At 43.8% G+C, this 21,976-nt stretch overlaps 1 protein-coding gene across 3 annotated transcripts in view; it reads left to right on the top strand.

Moving 5' to 3' along the window:
• Positions 1-21,976, top strand: part of CHCHD6 (coiled-coil-helix-coiled-coil-helix domain containing 6) — a 120,350-nt gene that overhangs the window by 54,268 nt on the left and 44,106 nt on the right. For 2 of the 3 annotated variants that reach the window (XR_012777458.1, XM_075514133.1), the window contains exons 6-7: positions 11,831-11,901; positions 12,228-12,299. Coding sequence is in view for 2 of the 3 variants with exons in the window: in XM_075514133.1 (XP_075370248.1) it covers positions 11,831-11,901; positions 12,228-12,299 (143 nt within the window). In the remaining variant the exon portion in view is untranslated. The remainder of the gene's footprint in view (positions 1-11,830; positions 11,902-12,227; positions 12,300-21,976) is intronic. The other variant, XM_075514134.1, reaches the window with a different exon arrangement.

Genomic DNA, 21,976 nt, shown 5'->3' with positions numbered 1-21,976 from the left:
TGTGCTGATTACCCATCACTTGAGCTTGAAGTTTTGAATAATGAGCTCCTGAGCATCTCCAGACAGAGCCGCGAGCCAGCGGGCGCTTCTGAAAGTGTGGATTTGTCTGTGTCATTAACCGTGTACAGTGACCTGTAAAGTCCTAGCGGTCTTTTTGGCTGTAATCATTAAACCAGCCTCTCCTACAGGATAAAATGGGACGAGAAGCTGCAAGCGTAATGAGAACCTTGGCTGAAAATACAAATATCTTCAGAAAATGCTCTGGGAGTAATAATAATAAAGAAAAAGTAAGGTGGCAAAATAAATTGCTGCTGATATAATTTTTTCTTCCTCTCCCAAGTTTGCCTCTAGTATGGCAGTTTTTCTCCCTTCGATAAATAAATGCAAAGATGAGAATCGCTGCCAAAAACTGTCACATTTCTGGAACTTTCAGCCCCTGATTATTCACATTAAGCCTCCCCCCCCAGCAGTACAGTATTCTGAATATGTACACCCACCATTCTGTCAGATCTGTGCAGTCTGCGTCTGGTTCATCTTCTGTGTCTTTGATGTGCTCCATAACGTAGGCAAAGAGAGGTCTGATAGTCTCTCTAAAAACCTGACAGTTTGTGTGACAATCTGTCCACGAATCCACAGGCTCCTTGTCAACCAAATGAGCCTTTGAATATCAGAGGTTTTCGGAACAGTGCTTGCAGCATTGCATATGCACTAAGGGGAGAGTACAACAGGCTTCCTTGTAACCTGAGAGATGTCTGCATTTCCTTAATCATTCCAGGGACATCTCATCATTGCTTGTTGGCTGGTTCTCAGCCCCGCACATGTCGGGGTTATTTAGCAAAGCTTGATTTACTGGAAACTGCACATGGAGAATAATTTGCAGTTGGGGGTGGAGGAAAAACCCTGGGAGGGGGTGGAACTTGCAAGCTTTGGTGTACTTGTGGGTTTTGGTGGTTTTTTGTTTGTTTCTTACAGTGACTCTCCTCCTTGCAGTTCCCTTTACCTATGGAAGTGCATGGGTGGGATGCATTTTCTTCAGTGTTCTCCAGTCCTCTTGCACATCCTACTGCCTTGGGTCCCTCCTGTTCTGCCTTCCTCTGGGAATCCAGTGATTTGCATTCCTTAGCTACCTGTTGTGGAAAAGGATGGGGTCATGAATATAAGCTAGGTTTTTAAAACTGGGACAGGAACTGTTAACTGGGCCAGCTGCTGCAGTTTATAAATGGGGCTTAGGGATATTCTCAGCAGAGAAATCTGGGAGTTTTAGCTGCAGCGTGCCCGTCCGGGGCAGTGGGAGTTCTGTTGGAGGCTCTGTCAAATACCAGCTTTGGCATGATGGCATCAAACCTTAGCTATAATGTTCCTCCCTTCCCGAAATAAGCTCCTGTGATGGGCCTGACAGGGGAATGTACTTAGTATCTTTTTTTTTTTTTTTTTATGTATGACAAGTACTTGATGACTGCCAATTTTCTATTTTTTTAAATTTTTTTTTTCTTCTGAAGTGCTGGTCAGCCTTCTAGTGAAACTTTCAGCTACATACCTTGGCTCTCCTGATATTCTGGCAATTCCCTTCTTCCCCTCTTCTCCCCTTCCCTTAGCACTGATTCTCTGCACGCCTGTTGGTCTCTCTTGAATCATAGAATAGTTTGGGTTGGAAGGGACCTTTACAGGTCATCTAGTCCACCCCCGCTGCAAGAGCAGGGACATCTTTAACTAGATTAGATTGCTCAGAGCCCTGTCCAACCTGACCTTGAATGTTTCCAGGCATGGGGCCTCCACTACCTCTCTGGGCAACCTGGGTCAGTGCTTTACCACCCTCATTGTAAAAAATTTCTTTCTTAAATCCAGTCTAAATCTGCCCTCCCTTAGTTTAAAGCCATTGCTCCTTGTCCTGTCACAACAGGCCTTGTTAAAAAGTCTGTCCCCGTCTTTCCTATAGGCCCCTTTTAAGTACTGGTCTCTACGCTATAAGGTCTCCCCGCAGCCTTCTCTTCTCCAGGCTGAACAACCCCAACTCTCTCAGCCTGTCCTCGTAGGAGAGGTGCTCCAGCCCTCGGATCATCTTCGTGGCCCTCCTCTGGATCCGCTCCAACGGCTCCATGTCCTTCTTGTGCGGAGGGCTCCAGAGCTGGACGCAGTACTCCAGGTGAGGTTTCACCAGAGCAGAGTAGAGGGGCAGAATCACCTCCCTCGACCTGCTGGCCATGCTTCTTTTGATGCAGCCCAGGATACGGTTGGCCTTCTAGGCTGCAAGCGCACATTGTCAGCTCATGTCCAGCTTTTCGTCCATCAGTATGCCCAAGTCCTTCTCCGCAGAGCTGCTCTCGATCGCATCATCCCCCAGCCTGTATTGAAACCGAGGATTGCCCTCACCCAGGTGTAGGACCCTGCACTTGGCCATGTTGAACCTCATGAGGTTCACACAGGCCCACTTCTCCAGCTTGTCCAGGTCCCTCTGGATGACAACCCATCCTTCTGGCACGTCAACCGCACTGCTCAGCTTGGTGTCATCTGTAAACTTGCTGAGGGTGCACTCGATCTCACTGTGAATGTCATTGATGAAAATGTTGAACAGTACTGGTCCCAGTACAGACCCCTGAGGGACACCACCACTTGTCACTGATCTCCATCTGGACATTGAGCTGTTGACTGCTACCCTCTGGATGTGACCATCCAACCAGTTCCTCATCCACTGATCAGTCCACCCATCAAATCCATATCTCTGCAATTTAGAGAGAAGGATGTTGTGGGGGACCGTGTCAAAGGCTTTACAGAAGTCCAGATAGATGACATCTGTTGCTTTTCCCTTGTCCACTGATGTGGTAACTCCCTCATAGAAAGCCACTAGGTTGGTCAGGCAGGACTTGCCCTTGGTGAAGCCATGTTGGCTGTCTCTAATCACCTCCCTGTCCTCCATGTGCTCTAGCATAGCTTCTAGGAGGATCTGTTCCGTGATCTTCCCAGGCACAGAGGTGAGGCTGACAGGTCGGTAGTTCCCAGGGTCATCCTTTCTACCCTTTTTAAAAATGAGCACAACGTTTCCCTTCTGCCAGTCACCAGGGACTTCACTTGACTGCCGTGACTTTTCAAATATCATGGAGAGTGGCTTGGCAGCTACATCAGCCATTTCCCTCAGGACTCTGGGATGCATCTCATCAGGTCCCATAGACTTACATATGTTCAGGTTCCTCAGGTGGTCACGAACCTGATCTTCCCTTACAGTGCGAGGGGCTTTACCGCCCTGGTCCCCAACATGTTGTCCATTGACTCGGGAGGGGTGAGGAGAGCGGTTGCCAGAGAAGACTGAAGCAAAAAAGTTGTTGAGTACCTCAGCCTTCTCCTCGTCTGTTGATGCTAGGTCTCCATTCTTGTTCATCAGTGGAGGTACGCTTTCTTTAACTTTCCTTTTCTGGTTGATATACCTGTAGAAGCCCTTCTTGTTATTCTTTGCATCCCTTGCCAAGTTCAGCTCCAGCTGCGCCTTGGCCTTCCTGACCCCATCCCTACACAAGTGGGCAGCGTCCCTATACTCTTCCCAGTTTACCTGTCCCTGCTTCCACTGCCTGTGCAGTTCCCTCTTGCTCTTTAGTTTGACCAGCATGCCTTGACTCAGCCATGCTGGCCTCTTCCCTTCCTTGCCTGATTTCCTACATCTGGTGACTGAGAGCTCTTGCATTTTATGGAAAGCATCCTTAAAGATCTGCCAGCTCTGTTCTGCTCCCCTGTCCCTGAGGACCATTTCCCAGGGGGTCTACTGACTAACTCCTTGAAGAGCTGGAAGTATGCTTTCCTAAAATGTCGGGTCCTGACTATACTCCTCGCCTGTCCCATATCCCTCGGGACTGTGAACTCCACCAATGCATGATCACTGCAGCCTAGGCTGCCTGCAATCTTGATGTCACTGATGAGCTCACTTGCATTGGTGACCATCAGGTCCAGGTGACCTACCGAGATCCCCTCGGGTAGGGGTGTCTGTTACCTGGGTTAAGAAGTTATCCTCAATGCACTCCAGGAGTCTCCCAGATTGCCTACAGCTTGCCGTGCTACTTTTCCAGCAGATGTTGGGGTGGTTGAAGTCCCCCAGTGGGACAAGAACTTGCGAACGTGAAGCCTCCTGTAGCTGGAGGAAGAAGGCTTCATCAGTAGGCTCTCCTTGATCAGGCGGCCTGTAGTAGACACCAAGCACAAGGTTCCCTTTGTTGCCTCAGTCTCTGATTCTTACCCATAAGCTTTTAACCTGCTCGTGGCTATTCTTCAGGGACAGCTCTTCACACTCCATCCATTTCTTGATACAGAGGACAACACCTCCACCCCTCCTTCCCCGCCTGTCCTTCTGAGTAGCCTGTAGCCATTGATAGCCACACTCCAGTCATGGGATTTGTCCCACCAGGTTTCAGTAATGGCAATCAGATCATAGCTTTCTAGCAGCACGGTAGCTTCCAAGTCGTCCTGTTTGTTGCCCATGCTATGTGCATTTGTGTAGAGCCACTTCATCTGGGCTGTTGGCCATGTCACCTTCCTAGTAGAACACCCCTTGTTTCCCTTAAGGTGTTCCACGGAAGTTTCCTTGTTGGCTCCTGCTACCTCAGGAGCCCCCAGCTCATCTCCGCAAGGCTTTGACTGTGGTGCAGTGTCCCCAGCATGCCCCTGGGCAACAGGTTGAGGGCCCATACTAGCACCCTCTAACCATTGTGTGTCCTCCCGCGGCTTGCCGCAGGCAAGCCTGATGTGTTCCCCCTCCCCTTTCACATCTAGTTTAAAGCCCTGTCAGTGAGCCCCGCAAGCTCCTGGGCAAAGACCCTCTTTCCCCTTTGAGAAAAATAGCTCCCATTTGACGCCATCAAGCCTGGTGCCGTGTAGGCCACCCCATTGTCAAAAAAGCCAAAATTGTGATGTTGACACCAGCCACGGAGCCATGTATTAATAGACTGGGTCCACCTGTTCCTTCCAATGTCACTGTCCACAACTGGAAGGAGGGAGGGAAAAAAAAAAAATCACCTGTGCCCCAGGTTCCCTCACTAACCGTCCCAAGGCCATGAAATCTCTTCATCACCCTTGGGCCACGTACTGCATTGCCTTGGACAATGCCCAGCTGGTAGATGCAGCATCCTGTGACCTAGGAGTTCATCCTGGTTGTGTGACGGATGGGCTGATAGGACCCGGGTATCACTACGGGACTAGCTGTGCGGCTGCCCTGCCCGGGCGCGGGGATTTGGCAGGCATTGCCGTGCCTTGAAAGTCATGGACGCTACGTTATCTGTGCAGGTCAGCCAGGTGTAGGACTTCTCTGAAGCAGATGCTGAAAACTGTTGATGTTTAATCAATGCCTGGGAAGCCTGTTTACCTGCACTTGTCAAGTATAATTGATTTGGGCATTTACTGTGAATTCCTCACCTAAGACTTCTTGCTCCTATATTAAACTTCCAGCTAGGAGGAGAGCAGAGCGATACTCTCCTACAACAGTTTTAGTGTTAATCTGGGCCTTTCACGTTGTTGTTGCTGTCCTTGTCGGAAAGCCTGGGTTGCCCGCTGGCATTTTATGGCCTTTCTCTTTGAAGGTGCTTTTCCTTTCCAGAGCTTATGTTTAAAGAATTACTAATGCTTTATTTGCAGTCTTTCAGAACGGTGTGCTTTAAAGCAACCTCATATAAACGCAGCGTTTAATTCTTTCTGGGTTTTTTTTGCTCTTTCTTCCCCTTTTAATCGCCTCTGTAGTAATAATTTCTCTGTTGCTGGCTGTCCTTCTGAGTTGAGGATAACATGAGGCTTTTCTGCATGTTTCCAGTGAGGCACTTGCAGCTCTTTGGAGAAGTTTCTAGTACCTTCTTTCTGTGGGGTACCTGCTTTCATTGGACCCTTCCCAGGGTACCTTCATAGAGACAGTCTGACTCTGGCGTGTGGTCTCGGTCTGGGTCTGTAAACCCATTCTTACCCAGATGGAGTATCTCGGTGTGGGACCTGGTTGTGGGAAGGCCTGGGGTGTGTAGCTTTGATTCACTGTGTGCTTTAGGGGCTGCAGCTTAACCTTTTTGTGCCTAGCTTGTTATCCACAGGATAAACTCAGCTGTGGTCCTTCTCCCCAGCTTTGCCTTCCTAAAGTTTTGTGGAGATTGGTATTTTGGGGGATTTTATCTTTGAGAAGCTGTCTAGGTATGCTAGAGAATTAATATTTTGCTTTCAACTCAGGATAATGTTGCAGTCGTGAGAAGATCTGTTCAAACAGGAATATACTTCTGCCCATGACTAGTTTAACTTTCCTGTGCTGTTACTGTGGACATTGCTCTTTTTCTGTCCTCTCTGAATCTTAATCCAAAATTTATGATCTCACGGCCTATTGCCAAAGGAAAGAACAGAATGACACAGATTCAATGCTCTCATTTCATTATTGGTCTCAGCGGGAGGAGTGGATGGACCCACACATGAACAGCAAACAACAGAGCTGTGTTTAGAAGTTGGCTTTGGGTAAAAAAAAAAAAATCTTTTCTCCATATCAGCAAGCTGTTTGTAATTGCTTGCATCTTTCCTCTATTACCTTTTGAGAAAAAACATTTGAATTCGCATAAAAGCAGTTTAACCCTTGGCTTCTATGCTCTCGTGATATGCTTTATATTCATATTTCTCTTCCTTGTTAATTGGCTTCTATGTGTTTGTGCACTTGTGCTTGATAGGAAAGAGAAAATGTGAGTGATCTTGTCTAGCTAAATGCTAGCTGATACCAACAAAGAGGCTGAGCAGGGACTTGAGAGGAGCGAGCTCAGGAGGTGAAGAGATTGCTTCTTGCAATGTGTCCTGAAATTCCCAAACTCCCTGTTTTGGACCAAAGTTGATAGCAGTGATTGATTGTGAGGGTTGATTTTAACAGATCCAAAGGGTTGTCCACTGAACATATCGGTTCAGCTCATCTGCCTCTGTACCTGCGGGAGGGGTGCAAGTAGATGGGGTAATTTTTCAAATCTGTTAGGAGCCATTTGCATGAGACTTCTGAGCGATGAGAATGAGCAACCTGATTTATAGTGCGTGTGAACCAGCGACCCGGCGAGGTGTGTGGTGCCCCTTGAGCGTACCTTTGCTTCCCTTAGGCAGTGCTGCGAGCAAAGGCGGTTCCCGAAGCCTGCACTAACTGAAGTTTTTCCGTAGCTTCCCGCTGTTCCTCGTGGCAGCAGCTGTGTCCAGGACACGTGCGTGTTCCCCGTCCCCAAGTGCGTGCGGGCAGGTGGCAGTCATGCTGCTTTATCCGGATGGTGTGAGGTCTTATTTCTGGCTTTAAAAGCAGCTGGAAGCAGGAATTTGAATGTCTCCCAGTTGACATTTGGTACGTGAGAAGTAACCTCTGCTTTTCTTTGCCCTTTCTCTCCCAAATTTGCGGTGTTTCCTACTCCCGAGGCACACGCATATTCCCCCCCCGCCACGCGGCGCTGCCTCTCGTGCTTCTTTCGGCTCGAGTGGGGCTTGCAGTGGGAGGTTTGCTGGAAGCTGGCGAGCATGGACGTCAGGAGAGGGGATCGAAGCAATGCGTTTGTCAGGTGCGAGGCAGATTGTACCATCTAATCCCCCGGCTGTCGTCTGCAGCATTTGTCAGGGCCTCCGCTGGCCTGCTCCGTTTCATCAGAGGTATCACTGGCATTCATCTAGGCTGGCAGCATTTCAACAGCTATTAATCCTCTTTGTATCTTTAAGCACTGTGACCACTGACAAGCTTCTATACTCTGAGGTGTCAAAATATCTCAAGATAGCTATGGTGATGGTGGTTGGGGATTTTTTTTTTTAATCCAAACACCTTCTGATCTATTGACCCAGGCTGAACCTGATGGAGAAATCTGTGTCCCAGTGTCAGGTTTTTGCTGCCGCTGCTTGAAGTTCACAAAGAATTTCGCCTAAAATCTGATTAATTTCTAGCCCCTCATGCTCGCCTTGCTCAGTTTCCTGTTTTACGTGTTACCGCAAGTAGCGCATGTTTCACTGAAGTTGTAAGGAATGTGGTTTAATGTCAATGTGAGAATGAGCTGGCAGGGTTTTCTCTTTATGCTTCAATTACTTTCCCTCCTGAAATAACCCTGAGAACTCCGTCTTCTGCTATATTGTTTTCTTACTTTCTTTGCTGTATGTTTGGAAAGGGCCTGGGCAGCGTAGCGAGGTGTAGTAGTGAGTGTTGGAGTTTCTTTGCATGTTTGCAGCCGAGGAGGAATGCTGAATTAAAATTACTCCAAATTTAGCTCTAAGTTTTAAAATTGGTTCCCTTTGGAAGGGGAATTTTTAGTGCAAGGGTGTTTTGGGAGGAGTGGGGTGCAAGGGTATAGCAGCAAATCTGTTGTAGAAAAGCAGCAGGGTAAAAGAAAGTGGTTCTGTTGGTCTTTAGGCTCTAGTTATGTATTTTTATAACTTCTTGGTGTTTTTATTATTTGCTACGAACCATCATTTAATAGCAGGGGAGAATCTTTCAAACTAACATTTCTTTGTTTAGTTTGTTTGTCCTCTCTGGAGAGCTCTCTCCCCATATGACAAAGCTCTGATGTTCTGAAGTTGGCTCCCCTAAGGCTCAGCTTTATTGAGAGAAGTGAAACATTTTAGGTGGTTCATTCATTCTTTCTGTGTCTCTTGTTATTTGAGCCCTTATGGTGTCCTTTGGTCATGTTTTTAAACTTATTTCTGCAACTAAGACTGCCAGGAGCTTTATTTAATAATAGTCGAGGTCTCATGTTCAACTTTTTCTTTGTGAGCTGCCATTTTATCTCAAGCATCAAACATTGTGAGAGTAAATTAAAAGCAGCGTTGATGTCTTGTAATTTTATGTTGAATGTTCTCTCTCTTACTGTGCAACTGAATATCGTTTTATGAAGCTAAAGGACTTCACTAAGACTACGGGCAGCTCAGACTTTTTTTCAAGTGCAAATACCACACCTTGATCCCGGTGAATAGCCTTTGTGTGTGGGCGGCTCTGCTGAAGTCACGGGAAGGTGGTTCCTGGCTTGGGTCCTCGTTTGCAACCTTATTATGAAGGCCTAGATTTCTGTAGGCCGTTGGAACGTTACCCTCTGCCATAGCGTGATAGGGTAAAATACTGAAAATGAAGCAGATCTTGCATCTGGTCGTATAGATGAGGATACTTGGAAAATTGTTCTCTGTAAGTAGAAGCCCCAAGTCACAGATCCTGCTGTGACTGTGCCCATGCTGACAGGCCCGTCTGTTGCTCATTTAGCCCATTTGTTGCTCATTTTGTGTTTAGGACAAAAGTGAACGCGACTTTCCCAAGGTAGGAAAGGGCCTAGAGGCCAAGGAAAACCTGTTCGACAAGTCTGTCTGTTGAACGAACTCAGGTTTGAATGGTAAAACTCTGTTTTTCTTACTTGGGGAAGCATTTAAAGATACTGATTCATAGCATTGGAAATACTGCCTCAGTGGTTTTTAGAGTTTTTGAGGGGGAGGGGGGAAGAAGAAGGCGGCAGAGAGGTCTGACTCAAAGGCAAGAGGACCAGTTGGATCACACGCAAAGATGTTTCTTTTTCATTTTTAAAACTCAGCAGCTTTCATCTTCAGGTTGAAGGTCTTCTGTACCCGTCCTTGATCTTTGCATCGTACCATGTGCCTTGTGGTTTCTTTAAGGTCAGGTCTCTCCTCCTTTCCCTCACTGAGATTCTTGCCCCTCCGTTCAGGTTTTCACTTGCCTGCTTTTCATCAGCTTTAGGATCCAGAGGTATTTCATACTGGTTTCTTTCCCAGCTATTTCTGTCCATGTTTGTAGTTGATGTTGTCGCAGATGGGGCTGCCCATAGCACTGGGCAGTTGAACTCTTTCTCTAATAAACTAGGCAAGGTTGTGCCACAACCACTTTAATCGACAGTGCAACCAGTAAATGAATCTGTGGCTATTTTTTCTTTCTTTAGGTGGGTTAAATGCCAACCTCATGCTGGGTCTCACGTACAACATATTTGTTCCTGTTTTCCTCTCCTGCTGCTGTTTCACTGCAGAGTGCTGCAGGCTAATAGTATCTGACGGGGCTACTTCCTATTGCCTGAAAAATGTTTAATTTTACTACCTTGCTTTCTCTCTTTCCCACTTTCTCTCAGTTTGATCTCTCAAATCCAGTCCCTTTGAGAAATCAGACAGTATGAAATATGAAAATTGCTGGGGTAGTAATTGGAGAAACGGTGAGACTTACGAAACCCATGGAGATAACGCTTACATCTACTTATTCACATTATTTAATTTTTAATGGCAAATTTAATTAATGAAGCACAGGTCTTGTGGTTTCATGTGTGGATAAGTAACAGCAGGGAGCTGAAAGTCCTGAGGTCTGTTTACAGGACAGAGAAAAAGGCTCCATTAAAAGTTCAACTTTTCATTATAGGAAGGAGTAAAATGAGTTTAATAGCATAGAAGTTTGACCGTTATGGAACAAGTAAGTAAATGAAAACTTTAATGACAAATTGCTGGCACAATGCATTTTGAAGTGGTTATTCATCCATGATTTCTCAGTTTAAGTCTGTCTCCTAGGTCAAAGTTTGGAAAAGCAAAGTCTGTTCTGTGGGGTTTTCAGTATGTGACATAAATTCAGGCACCGGAGATAAAACGCTTAAATACAGCACCTTGAAGCCTGGGCTCTGAAAACCTGTATAAACCTTCCAATTAGCTAAGCTTCACACAACTTCAGTGATACAGGCAGCTGTTATCCCTCGCTTGCAGATGGAGAATGGTGACTTGCCCAGAATTGCACAAGTGGCAGAACCGCTGATAGAACTTGAGTTATATCTGTCCTTTCCTTTTTCTAACCACTGAACAATATGTGTCGTCTCATCATGCGCAGGACCACAGCTGCATTTATGGGAAAAATAATGAAGAGGAGCAAGAATAGTATTCCATGTAAAATGACGAAATCTGGGGAGAGACGAGATAGCAGCTAGAACTGGCCCTAAATGAATAGCTGTCCTCACTTTCAATACCATTTTGTCACTTTTTTGATTGATTATTGCATATTTTCCTCATGTGCCTTTTCAGACTAAGGGCCTTGCAGATGAGTTTTGCGTGAGGCAATTGCAGCTATTTCAGTATCGAGTCCAGAGGCTTTGCCTAAAGCAGCTTTATCAGCAGTTTAGTAGCACGGGACCTTGCGGCGAAGTCGCTGGGGGTGGGCAGCCATTCCCTTCCGCTGTTTGTGCTTGGGAGGCTTGTAAGTGCTGCCGAGAGGAGGAATTCATCCTCCATGTTCAGCGGCTGAGCAGTTGTGAACTAAAACTCTTTCCGTGCAAGCTCAGGAGAATTTAATGCAAACCTCTTAAGCCCCGCAGCAAGACACTCCAAACTCTGTTTGGCAGTGCCTTAACTGATACCTGATATGCCTCCCTATGTTGTTAAAAGGGAAACAGGCTGCATAATTTTCTTTTAAAGAATAAGTAACATAAGTAGAAGCACTGAAATGTAAAATGGATTTTCCAGTGCTAGCAGCCAATTTTGATACTTGCACGTCAGTAACTTACAAGATCCTTCACAGCAATTAATGAAAAAAGAGAACAAAACACAACCTAACTCAAAATAACTTGGTGCTGGAAACACCTTGGTTTTGTGGTTACATGGCATAATCAAAGCCGACGGTTGGTTGTTAGCGACCTTTTCCCCTCTTTCCCTTCACAAAGGTGAAGCGTGGAATGAAGGACATGTTGTGGCCTTGATGCATTTTGCTGAAAAGAAAATAAACTTTTAAGCATTTTTTGTGTTCTTTGAACTGAATATGCTGTTTGTTGTTGGGAATCGTTATTAATTATAGAAGATAACTTTGTGACGGGATAAGATCTGAGACGCCTTTAATTTTTAGAGCTGAGCGATATATTCTTTGTTTCAGAATGCAGAGATCTACAAGCTGACATCCGAGCAGTACCAGGAGGCAGCCACCAAGGCAGAGGAGTGGATCAAGTGAGGAGCCATTTTTGTTCTTTTCAGCAGTTCCCGTTGCATTTCATAACGCTCTGTGTGTCGCCTCTGGATATTCCCGTAAACAGAGTGTGAAGTTGTCTCCTGTCAGGTATTTAGGGGGCTGAGGAGTTGTAAGCTAGCATCCTCTCTTTCTGTGCCAAGCTTGACAGAATTTAGTATAAAGTTGTTAGATCTTGCAAGGGAGAAGACACGGACTTAGAAAATTCACATTAAATGGGAATATTTACTAGGGTTTTCAAAATGGCAATGGAACACGTTTAATCTGTTCAAACTTTGACCCAATGTATTTAACCCACACATTGCAGCATTGGGCTAGTGCATGGGCGTAGGAAGAATGGCACCCCTTCCAAAGTTGTCATTGTCCAGGGAAGGAAAAGGTAAACAGCCTAAATCTTAGCCCTGTAAATTTCAATCAAAATAGAGTTGTAATTATCATGAATGTTTTCTTAGAACGGGTGCAATGATTTTTCTGACCTTTTTTGTTTGCCTTGGCACAATTAGTGGACCTTTAATGTTGTCTTTTTACTATGAGCATATTTAGTGTCTAAATTCCATTTGTATTTGCCAGTAGTGTTATATAGCTTATTGTTCCACATGCAATAACAGCTGTCCAAAAAAAATATTTTGTATAATTCTTTAATATTAATGAGTCCAAAGCAATTACACTGTCAAGAGCAGCACTCGGATCTCAGTTGGGTAAACAGTTGGCCAACATGCAGTAAACTGGAGTAGCAACATATGTAGTCCAGTTGGGTCCAGTCCAGACTGTATGATACTTAATTGCATAAATAGATAATATAGTAGTGATGATATGTTAGTGGGCTGTGCAGTATATTGTGCTGTCTTTATTTAAAATTATGTTTGGCAGCCAAAGCATCACATAACCTGTTGTAATTTCACATTTTTGTTTGGACAGTCAAGCAATAAGTTGCTAAAGAAGCCAAAACAAGGCAGCTAACACGTTGCGTGCATTTTCATGCAGTTTTCCATAGTAGAATTCTAAATTCTGCTTTTAAATAAAATTTTAAAAATTCATAGGACATAACGTTCTGACAGTCTTTGATCAGTTCAGTCTTATCTTGGATTTCCTTCTGCAGATGTGCAATCAGTTGTTGGGAACACATGTAGCAATGATTTATCCTTGTGACTTTGTAAAGGAAGAGATTGGGACCTTGAATTATGTTCTTTACTTGCTTTTACAGGCTGTAACTAACCTATTTTTTTATAGTAGTCTTAAGTTTGGTTCCTGAGGCTTCAGTTTCATTTGGTCTCTTCTGTTTCTTGTGGAGATGAAGACTGGTAAAGTAGGAAACTCAGGAATGCAACTATATCTCATAAAGATTGCTGGCTGAGACCAACGCAAATGCTAATGACTTCTTTCTTTCAAGATTCAGAAAATGTGTTTATGGTCTCTTGCGGGTTCCTTCCCCTTTTCTTTGAGCCTTCATCACCTGCCAGTCCTTGCCTTCTGGCCATATTGTACAATGCCCTTCCATTTGAAGGCCATATGAACTTGAGCTGTCATAAAGGGACAGATTCCTTAGGCTGTCTTCCTTGCAGCCGAAAGAGACACCTGCCCTAATGTGAATTTTGTGTGAAAAGATAACGTGGCTGGAGGATGCCTTGAGAAGGGACAAGCTGTGTGGCACTAGCAAAACTGAGGGAGAAGGTGAACATCACACCTTCTGTTTCTTTACAGTAGAAGTTGCCAGCAATAGCCAGGGTTGCACTGAGCTGCGTGTTGGAGTGTGTGATCTGGGATTGATAATGCCCTTTGATAATCGTACATGTGGGAAGAATCATTGCTTTGCCCCATCAGCCTGCAGCGTATGCGTCTCTTACAGCACTATGCAGTGATCCTTTTTGGGATCGTTGCCTTGGTGTACATCATGCCATACAAACACTCTTGAAGAGTGCACATACCTCATGTGTGAGTCATGATAAGGCTGGGACAGGGAAACTTCCTTTGTACATTGGCATTCATGCTTAATTGGTAGGACTTGAAGTCTACATGTTGTGAGGTCCTCTTGTTAGGCATTGTACATTCTAGTCTTTCTACAGCCTGTTTATGGTGATAAATTATAAGATCTTGTGACTTCAGTGGAAAGAATAGTTTGCTCATCCTGTTTTGCGCTTTCATATTAGACATACAAGCACAGTAGGTGCTAAGATAGGTAAGACTGATTTATGCAGATCTAGTAGCTTGCTTGGCAGGACTAAGCTGACACTCCAGCAAAATTACATGAACTGGAATATAGCCAAAGTATGAATGAAGCGCAGGTCTGCCTGCTTCCAGTGCTGGACTATGACAGCTCCTCTAATGAAAGGAAACCAGGAGTGGCACTTTCTCCCTCTGCAGTGGAGAGCACATCTCCTTCCCATAGTGTCTCTTCCTTAGCTTATATCATCCCTGTTTCACTGAACTTTTTGATCTGCCCCTGCCACTTGTGCCTTGTGAGACCAATCTACCCTGTATTTGTTGTCTTCTGCCGTTGTATATCAGTATAGCTGATGGAGGAAGAGGGGAATAGAGCTGGGGCTGTTGCCATAGTGAGTACCCTGTTTTTTTGAGTCCATGTTGAAGCAAAGATAAGAAATATCTGAAACAAAACCCCAGTGTTTTCTTGATGTTTATTGACTTTTGTAACTCTGTTATCAACACCTACAGCTCTGCACAAGTGGTCAAGTGTTCTACGGACTACTTCCTCTCCTTAGTGATTATCAAGTGTTGCAGGACTTAGGAATATTGCACAAGCTTTCCACCAGTGACCCTTCACAGCATACCTGCGAGGTAGGCAGGTAAACATTCTTATCTCCCTTTGTATAGAAAAAGAAGTGAGGTACTTAGTGCTGAGCTTCATATTAAATCACCGACACAATCATTAGCTCTTGGATTCTACTTCAAGGTAGGACGCTAGTCTTGATGCCTGCATGGCCTGACTTGTGCAGTGGACTTTGTTCCTCATCTCTTCACCTGAACCCAGCCTGCTCCTGTCTCTGCGTTCCTCCTACCACAGCGTCTCTTCTTTGTTCTGGGCTCTGTCCAACCTGTTTCTTTCTCCCAAGAAGAAGATCCTAGCAACAAGAAACCACTGAGCACAGCTTTCAGCACCTTAAGCAACTTGCCCTTGTTGCTTACATGCTGTGGTGAATTGGACAGTTGCCATGGACATATTGTCTCAATGATGTTGTTATAATTGGTGCATTATTATTTTCCTCTTTTGTTAACCAACAGAATTAAAGACTGGGGACCTAGAACTTTTTTCCCCCTTCCTTCCCTGTTTAGCAAACCGTGCACATCAGTAACCATCCACAAAGGAAGCGGCGTGTAAATAAAAAGCCAGTGCTCCCCGCCCTTCACTTCGTTCCACATCCTTTTCTCAGTGTTCATAGAGCCATGACTCAGACTGGGTTTAGAGAAGACAACTTGCTAATCCCCTCCCCGCTACAGAGAATAAAATGGCATTTCATTCCAAGCTCTATTAATGCGCTCGCTCCGGGGATAAAGCAGCACTCCCAAAAGGCAGTGGCCAAATTTTTTTTCTGTTGTGTTGTCTTTGTCTTCTTTTGAGTGTTACATTTAGATTAGCTTCTGAGGATTAAATGTCATTACAGTCCCTGAATCTGTTAAGGGGAAGGAAAAAAACATCAGTAAAGAGGTTATGGCTTAGCGCAGACACTCTAGATTTATCCTCAAAATGCTGGTTTTTTTGAAAATTTGATTTATTTTCTTTTGTGAAGGTTGTCTTATCACGTTTTTATTTTATTTTTGTAGTTGTTAAATTTGGATGCAAGAATTGGCATGGGTGGGGGTGTGACTCTCTCTAAAAGGTAAAGCTGCAGGAGTGGGGTGAGGAGATTAGGAAGCTGTTAAAAGATAAAATTGTTCTGAAGCTGAGTTTCCCTCTGAGATCTCCTTATAGTTTGCAGAACTGTTTCTGAAGCTGCTTACCGATGGCTGTGTTGCTTTGCATGTTGTGCCGAGATGACTGCGTATGCTTTGCGCTGTTATCAGGGAGAGCATAAAGAATGTTGATACCTTATCCTGATAGAGATCAGCCTTGAACCCAAGGCAGCTCTCCAATGGAGAAACTGCAGAAGAGATTTACTCCATATGGGACTTAGTATCTCAGAGTTCCATTTAATGGTCCTAAGATCTTTAAGCTTAATGGACATGAGTATTTAAGGTGATTACATTAGAGAAACTGGCATGTAGTAAGTATCCTCCTGGGCTGAAGGTGGAGTAGAGAACCACACTGACTCAGTGGGGGCAGGAGGAGAAAGCTCATAGATAGACTGTCTGCTGGGAACAGGGAATTTATGGCTTGCTTTCATATTCATGGAAATGAAGGTTTTATTGAATTGCACAAAATTGTATGAGGCTGATAGCCCCCCAATTAAAATGGCAACACTAACTGGAACCTGGAGGAACTGCTTTTTCTTTTTTGCTTCTTTTTTTTTTTTTCCTTGGTTGTGTAGATCTCGGAAGTTTATAAGATAGTTATGTGGTGATGCTTGAGTGTATTAATCTTGAAATCTACTACAAGGCCTCAGGTATTTCAACAGAGGGCTGTGCCCAGGAGTCAAGCTCTGAAATAGTTATTATGTGGACAGTCGTGAAGCCCACGGAGAAGGAGGGTAAAGACAATATAGTTTTCAAACAAAATTGCTCTGGGATTTCTCCTATCATTAGATTAGATAAATGATTAATTCAGTGTTGAAATTAAGAGCCTCTGCAATAGGGATTTAAGAGTTTTCAGGAATAAAAGACTGATTACTGCTGGGAGCTCATCCCCAGCCTTATCTTGACATAGTGCTTTTGTGCCCTGCAATGATGATACCTTCACAAAAACTGGTTTGGCTCCATCCCAGTCCTGTTCTTCCCACAGCACTTGGTTTGTGTTAGTTGTTCCTACTTCTGTCTGTGCTGAGTCTGTTTCAGGTAATCTTTAAATAAAGAGATGAGTTATTAGTCAGAGCTTTGGTGTTTCTCACGTTTATAAAGTTGCTCTTAGTAGGAAATTGGAATATTGCTGTAAGAGACTGTAAGGCGTGAGTTTCCCCAAAGTTATTTCAAAAGAGGGTAAAAGAGTAGGTGGGTCAATTTTAACTTTGTATCATTTTACATGGTGTGAATTTTACTGAAAGAAAACCTTTCTGGTAATTTTCAGTGCTGCTTCACAAAGATTTTCACTCATTTACATTAGCATGTAAACATTTTCTTTACGAATTCTGGAAGGCCTGGTATTAAGCAACTGTTTGTACCAGTGCATTGATTTCCAAGCAAGGTATGTTCCCCTGCTACTTTAGGAATATGGTATGTGGCAATGGAAGTCAAATACGTGTAATGGATTTGTGTAAGTGTTCCAGTTGGGCCAGATTATTCTTTTTTGAACCAAATTTTAAATCTTGAAAAGTTATTAGATTGTATACTTTATCCAAGCTTTAGATTGTATACTTTATCCAAGCTGTCGAATCTTCTTTCTGAAGTTCAGCTCTTGGGGATTACTCGGGTGCTGGTTCTAAATAAGACTTTCCTTTTGCCCAGTTAGTAAAATGATGTTCTAATCTAGTGTTCACAGTATTGTCTTTCCTCTCATGCATGATGAGGGATGACTAATAAATCAGTCCACAATGAACTGAGATTGCAGTTCTGTTAGTGCTGAAAAACTGGTGTAAAATATTAATATATCTTTTCAAAATTGCAAGAGCATTTCTTCAAAGGTACATTGGTAGAACTTATAAAATAAGACCCGAATAGCGAAGACTGGACTAGCAAAGGAGGAGGTGCCAAAGACTCCATGTAGTCTTAAGGATGTTTCTATTGCTATTGATTTTTACATGGAAAGCACTTGTGTTCTGTACTAATGTTGCCATTATAAAACCCTTAGATCAGGGTTTGCTGGCAGGCCAAATCCAGATTGTTTTCAAAAGCATGGATATTTGTGCAGCTGTTAAAACAAACCTCAGAAATACTTTGTGCATCAGAGTACGTGAAATATTTCAGTTCAAAGCTCTTTATCGTGCAGAATGCAGTGAAAATAGAAGCAGATCTCTGCCCTCAGATTGTGAATTACATATTCCACTGTGTACCATGGTGGAAGCAAGGTTTCTCCAGGTTTTATTGTGTATTTAGATGTAATGACAGGTCCACACCAACGTCCAGAACTTCTTGTGCCTTTGGTCCTCCCCTTCCTGTGGCTTGAGTTGGGAAGGGTATAATGAATATTAATTAATGACCCAGCTCAGCTTATTCCTGCTGTGTTTTTCTGCCTCTGTCTTCCAGCGTGTGTGTTGTATAGTGTGCTGGTGGCAGTGGCATGGGGTTGATTTGTAGAGGATTGAGGTTAAAGTTGTCTGGGGAAGCTTTCCAAAAAGAGTGGTGAATTAAAGACGTCAGAAGCAATAATGCCTGAGAAACCACTTGTTACCAGTGAATTAATGACTTGTTTGCTAATTAGCAGCCTAAGGCAAAGTTGAGGTAACACTCCTAACAATCTGGTCATTAATTCAGTAGCAACTAGTTTCAAGGGCAATGTTGCTATTTTGAACAGTAATTGTATTCCTGATTCTGGATTATACATGCTGTGCAAAATGCCTTTACTTACTGTTGAGTCTGAGTCTCCTCCTGGAGTGATGGAGGGATGATAGGAGAGACCAAAGGCAAGTACCAGTGGGGGAAATTTGAGGAGAGAAATAGTTTGTTCTGTAGGTCAGAGCTTCTGTATCTCCACTTTCTGAGGAAATAAGGACGGTGGCAGGATGGCTGTGGACACCTTCCATCATGGTGATCCATCTGCACAGAGGAAGTAGGTGGTGTTTGGTGGTGTTGGCTGAGGAGAGATTGAGGTCCTTTCCTCCCTTATAAAGAGAGAGAAAAACTCTCTCTGCCATCAGACCAGGCTTCGGTGACTTAATGTATTTTATTATTTATTTATTTGGTGTGATTTTGATAGTTCATGAAGTTACTCTGATAAAATAGGTTTCTAGACCACGGGTTCCTGTCAGCTTTTGGAGTCTCAAGATCAGGTGGTACTCAGCCTACTGTGAGAGGACCTTGGTGGGGTTCTTCCTTCCTATCCTTTTCTTTTCCTTGTTAGTCCTGGAAGTGTCTCTTGCCTGCCTGTCTGGGACATACACATACCACACCAACCACAATTGTGACTAATTTGGCCCCAAAAAGTGCTGTTTGGAAGACAGGAGCGCTTGCTTGTTCAGGGATGAATACTGTTTCTTCGGAGAGAACTTCTCAGCGTTGTGCTGACTGTGACTACCACTAACAACACGATGGAGCAGCCTCAAGTAGACATGGGTCTCATTAACTCACCCGAGACATTTCATGTGCTCTTCTCCAAACTCAAAACCGTGTTATCTAAATTATTTTCTATAAGGATATTTTTCAACTCTCTGAGGACTTCTTGAAGTTATAATATATATTTAAAAACAAAAAAGAAAAAAAAAATCCCAACCTCCCCCCAAAAACAGACTTCAGGGCTTTGTGTGTTCTTTGACAGCACCATTATTGATGTTCTCTGGGGGATGAGTAGCTGCTTAATGAGGATCTTGCTGAGTCAGTACTTAGCAAATTGCACAGCGTGGTAAAAGGGGGCACTGTGGTTTTGAAGATTAGATCATGTGGGCAGAAGCAAGGGGATTTTTTTTTAATAAGGTGAATGTTTAGCTTCAGATCCCACCTGAACTTTAATGCTGGCAGCTTTATTCTCCTCTCAAAATTTGTTTCCGCATCTTTAGCAGGATATGCCACTCTGTCAGTGCAGAATATACTAATGGACTCATATTTTTGTCCGTCACTGATACTCCTTTGTGTAGTCTGGTGTAAACTGTGGGGACTTAGTACAGTGCTTAGTGGCATTTTAGAAAAGTAACTGCTGTTCAAATGGGTGGTCAGGGTTTTCTTTTAAAAAGAACATTTCGTTAGCAGTCTGACATCATTACGAGATCATCTCACATAGGACAAATTTACTGAACCTGCCTGTCCCTCATGTCTTGCCGTTATATGAAATCAGCATATCACATCTTGAGTTACTTTCTTTAGAATACTTTTTGGGGAGGGGTTTAACAGCCCAGCAAAGAATATGGGCCCAGCATTCTCCCAGCAGGCCGTTCCCCAGCTAACCCCGAGACTTTATAGCGCTACCACAACCCATATATTCTTAGGGCCAGTGCTGCATGCATTCTGTAAGCTGCATGCATTCCCTTCCTGACCTGAGATCTTAACCAGTTTTCAGATGTTGTTTTTTTTCTGAAGAAAGAAAATCCCTATTCGGGTCACTTGTTGGGCTGTGTGTTGTTTTCAGATTCAGTTATTGCTTGCTATATTGCTTTTCTGCCTTGTGGGAGCTGAGCCAGCTTCCTTTCTGATTCAGAGAACTCCTTCCAGCAACAAGATTCTGACTCATTCCTGCTTGGCTTCCAGAGACCATTTTGCTGCTAACTTTAGGCTCTTCATCTTTGCTAGTCAACTTTTAGTAGCGTGGCATCTTTGGAAAAAGTGGTGCATGGCTTTGTGGGCAGGAGATCCAGTTCTGTTAACTTCTGTATCTCTTGGCAAGGGAAGGAAGTGGCAGTAGTTTTCCTTTCATCTTCCAAACTGGCAGTTTCTCATAACTCAGTATTCTACCATCATAATCAGTAAAGAATTTACATCCAAATGTACATTGGAATTATCCACTTGTGGGGAAAAGTCTCTCATTATTCCAAACCACTTGCCATCTGCCATGCAGAATGCTAATAGGGATGATTAGTTATTGCGTTTGCAGGTTCAGTAGGATAGGGATCATTTAATTTTATATGGTTTTGCACAGTATTTTGCATATTGCTAGCCTCCTCCTCCCCCAAAGACCCACAGCCCACCACCAAAACTCCAGTGCCTGAAGCTTATGGGGTGCTAAGGAAGCCAGTTAAATTTGGTTGAAACTGCACTTGGCAAAGCACAATCCTGTATAAATTGAAGTCTTTTAGGATGACCCATTGGTCAAATGGGAAATGCTTGTGTGTGAGGATAAAGCGTGTAGGAGGACAAGGGAGTTTGTTATACATGGAGTAAGTAAGATAGAGAGCTGGAACCAGCATTGGATGGGTCACACAATCTCTTTGCATCAATTTCATCACTGAAAGGCAGAGATTATTGTTGGATTTCCAAAATTAGAGCTTGTTACAGAGAACTGCTAGATTTTAGTTATTTTCCACTTCAATCTGTATCTTTCAGAGTTTGGGTTTTGGGGTTTTTTTTTTGTTTGATGAAGAAAATGTGGTTGGGTCAGGCTGTTTTCACTGAATGCAGTACAGTGACACAACAAGTTGCTGACACTTGAGATTTGGACATTTGTGTTAACTTTTCTTCTCAGCAGTAGAATCTAATTACTTACACAGGAGAAGATTTCAGAACAACTTCTGCGTATCTGTGATCAGAAGGAAAAGAGGTATCTGTCCTGGAAAGGACAAGGGTGCACTGAGTGCATGAATTGCAGCAGGGAATTGTATGGCAGCTTCAAACAAGCTGTCAAAACAGGAATGGAGATTGGGAAGTACTTGAGTGACAAATTTTGTAGGATCACAGAGTCACCCAGAAACTCACAGTACTTTATAAATATGCATTCATTGGGCACTTCCATGGACAAAGTAGGGAAAAAGAGAATCGAGTGACCTATTATTGAAATGCAACTGTCAAGGTGGAGAAAGAGAGAGGGGAAATACTGCAGCTGTGCAGTAGTGTGCTGGAGACGGACAATGTGACAAGGCGTATGGGAAGGATTAGAAAGACAGGAATACAACTGCTTCAGCTGAGATTTGGAGGTAGTGCCCTTGTTCTCATGAAAATTGTCATGAGGTTTCACCTTTTCTTTTAGTACATCCCCTCTTACTCTATGCAATATGTTACTTCTACAAGCCTTGTATTCCGTCCAGATCAGTGGCAAAGCCTGATGAGCAGTGTTTTGAATACACGAGGCTGATCAGAAATATTTCCTTCCTGATGACATTAGTTTATCCTCGCAGTTTGTTTATACTGTGCTAGGTTATGTAGCTTAAATAT

This window comes from Mycteria americana, chromosome 11, assembly GCF_035582795.1.
Source record: "Mycteria americana isolate JAX WOST 10 ecotype Jacksonville Zoo and Gardens chromosome 11, USCA_MyAme_1.0, whole genome shotgun sequence".
Classification (NCBI taxonomy): domain Eukaryota; kingdom Metazoa; phylum Chordata; class Aves; order Ciconiiformes; family Ciconiidae; genus Mycteria; species Mycteria americana.
Note: the sequence above shows the minus strand (reverse complement) of the source record. Positions and strands in the feature narration are given on the sequence as shown.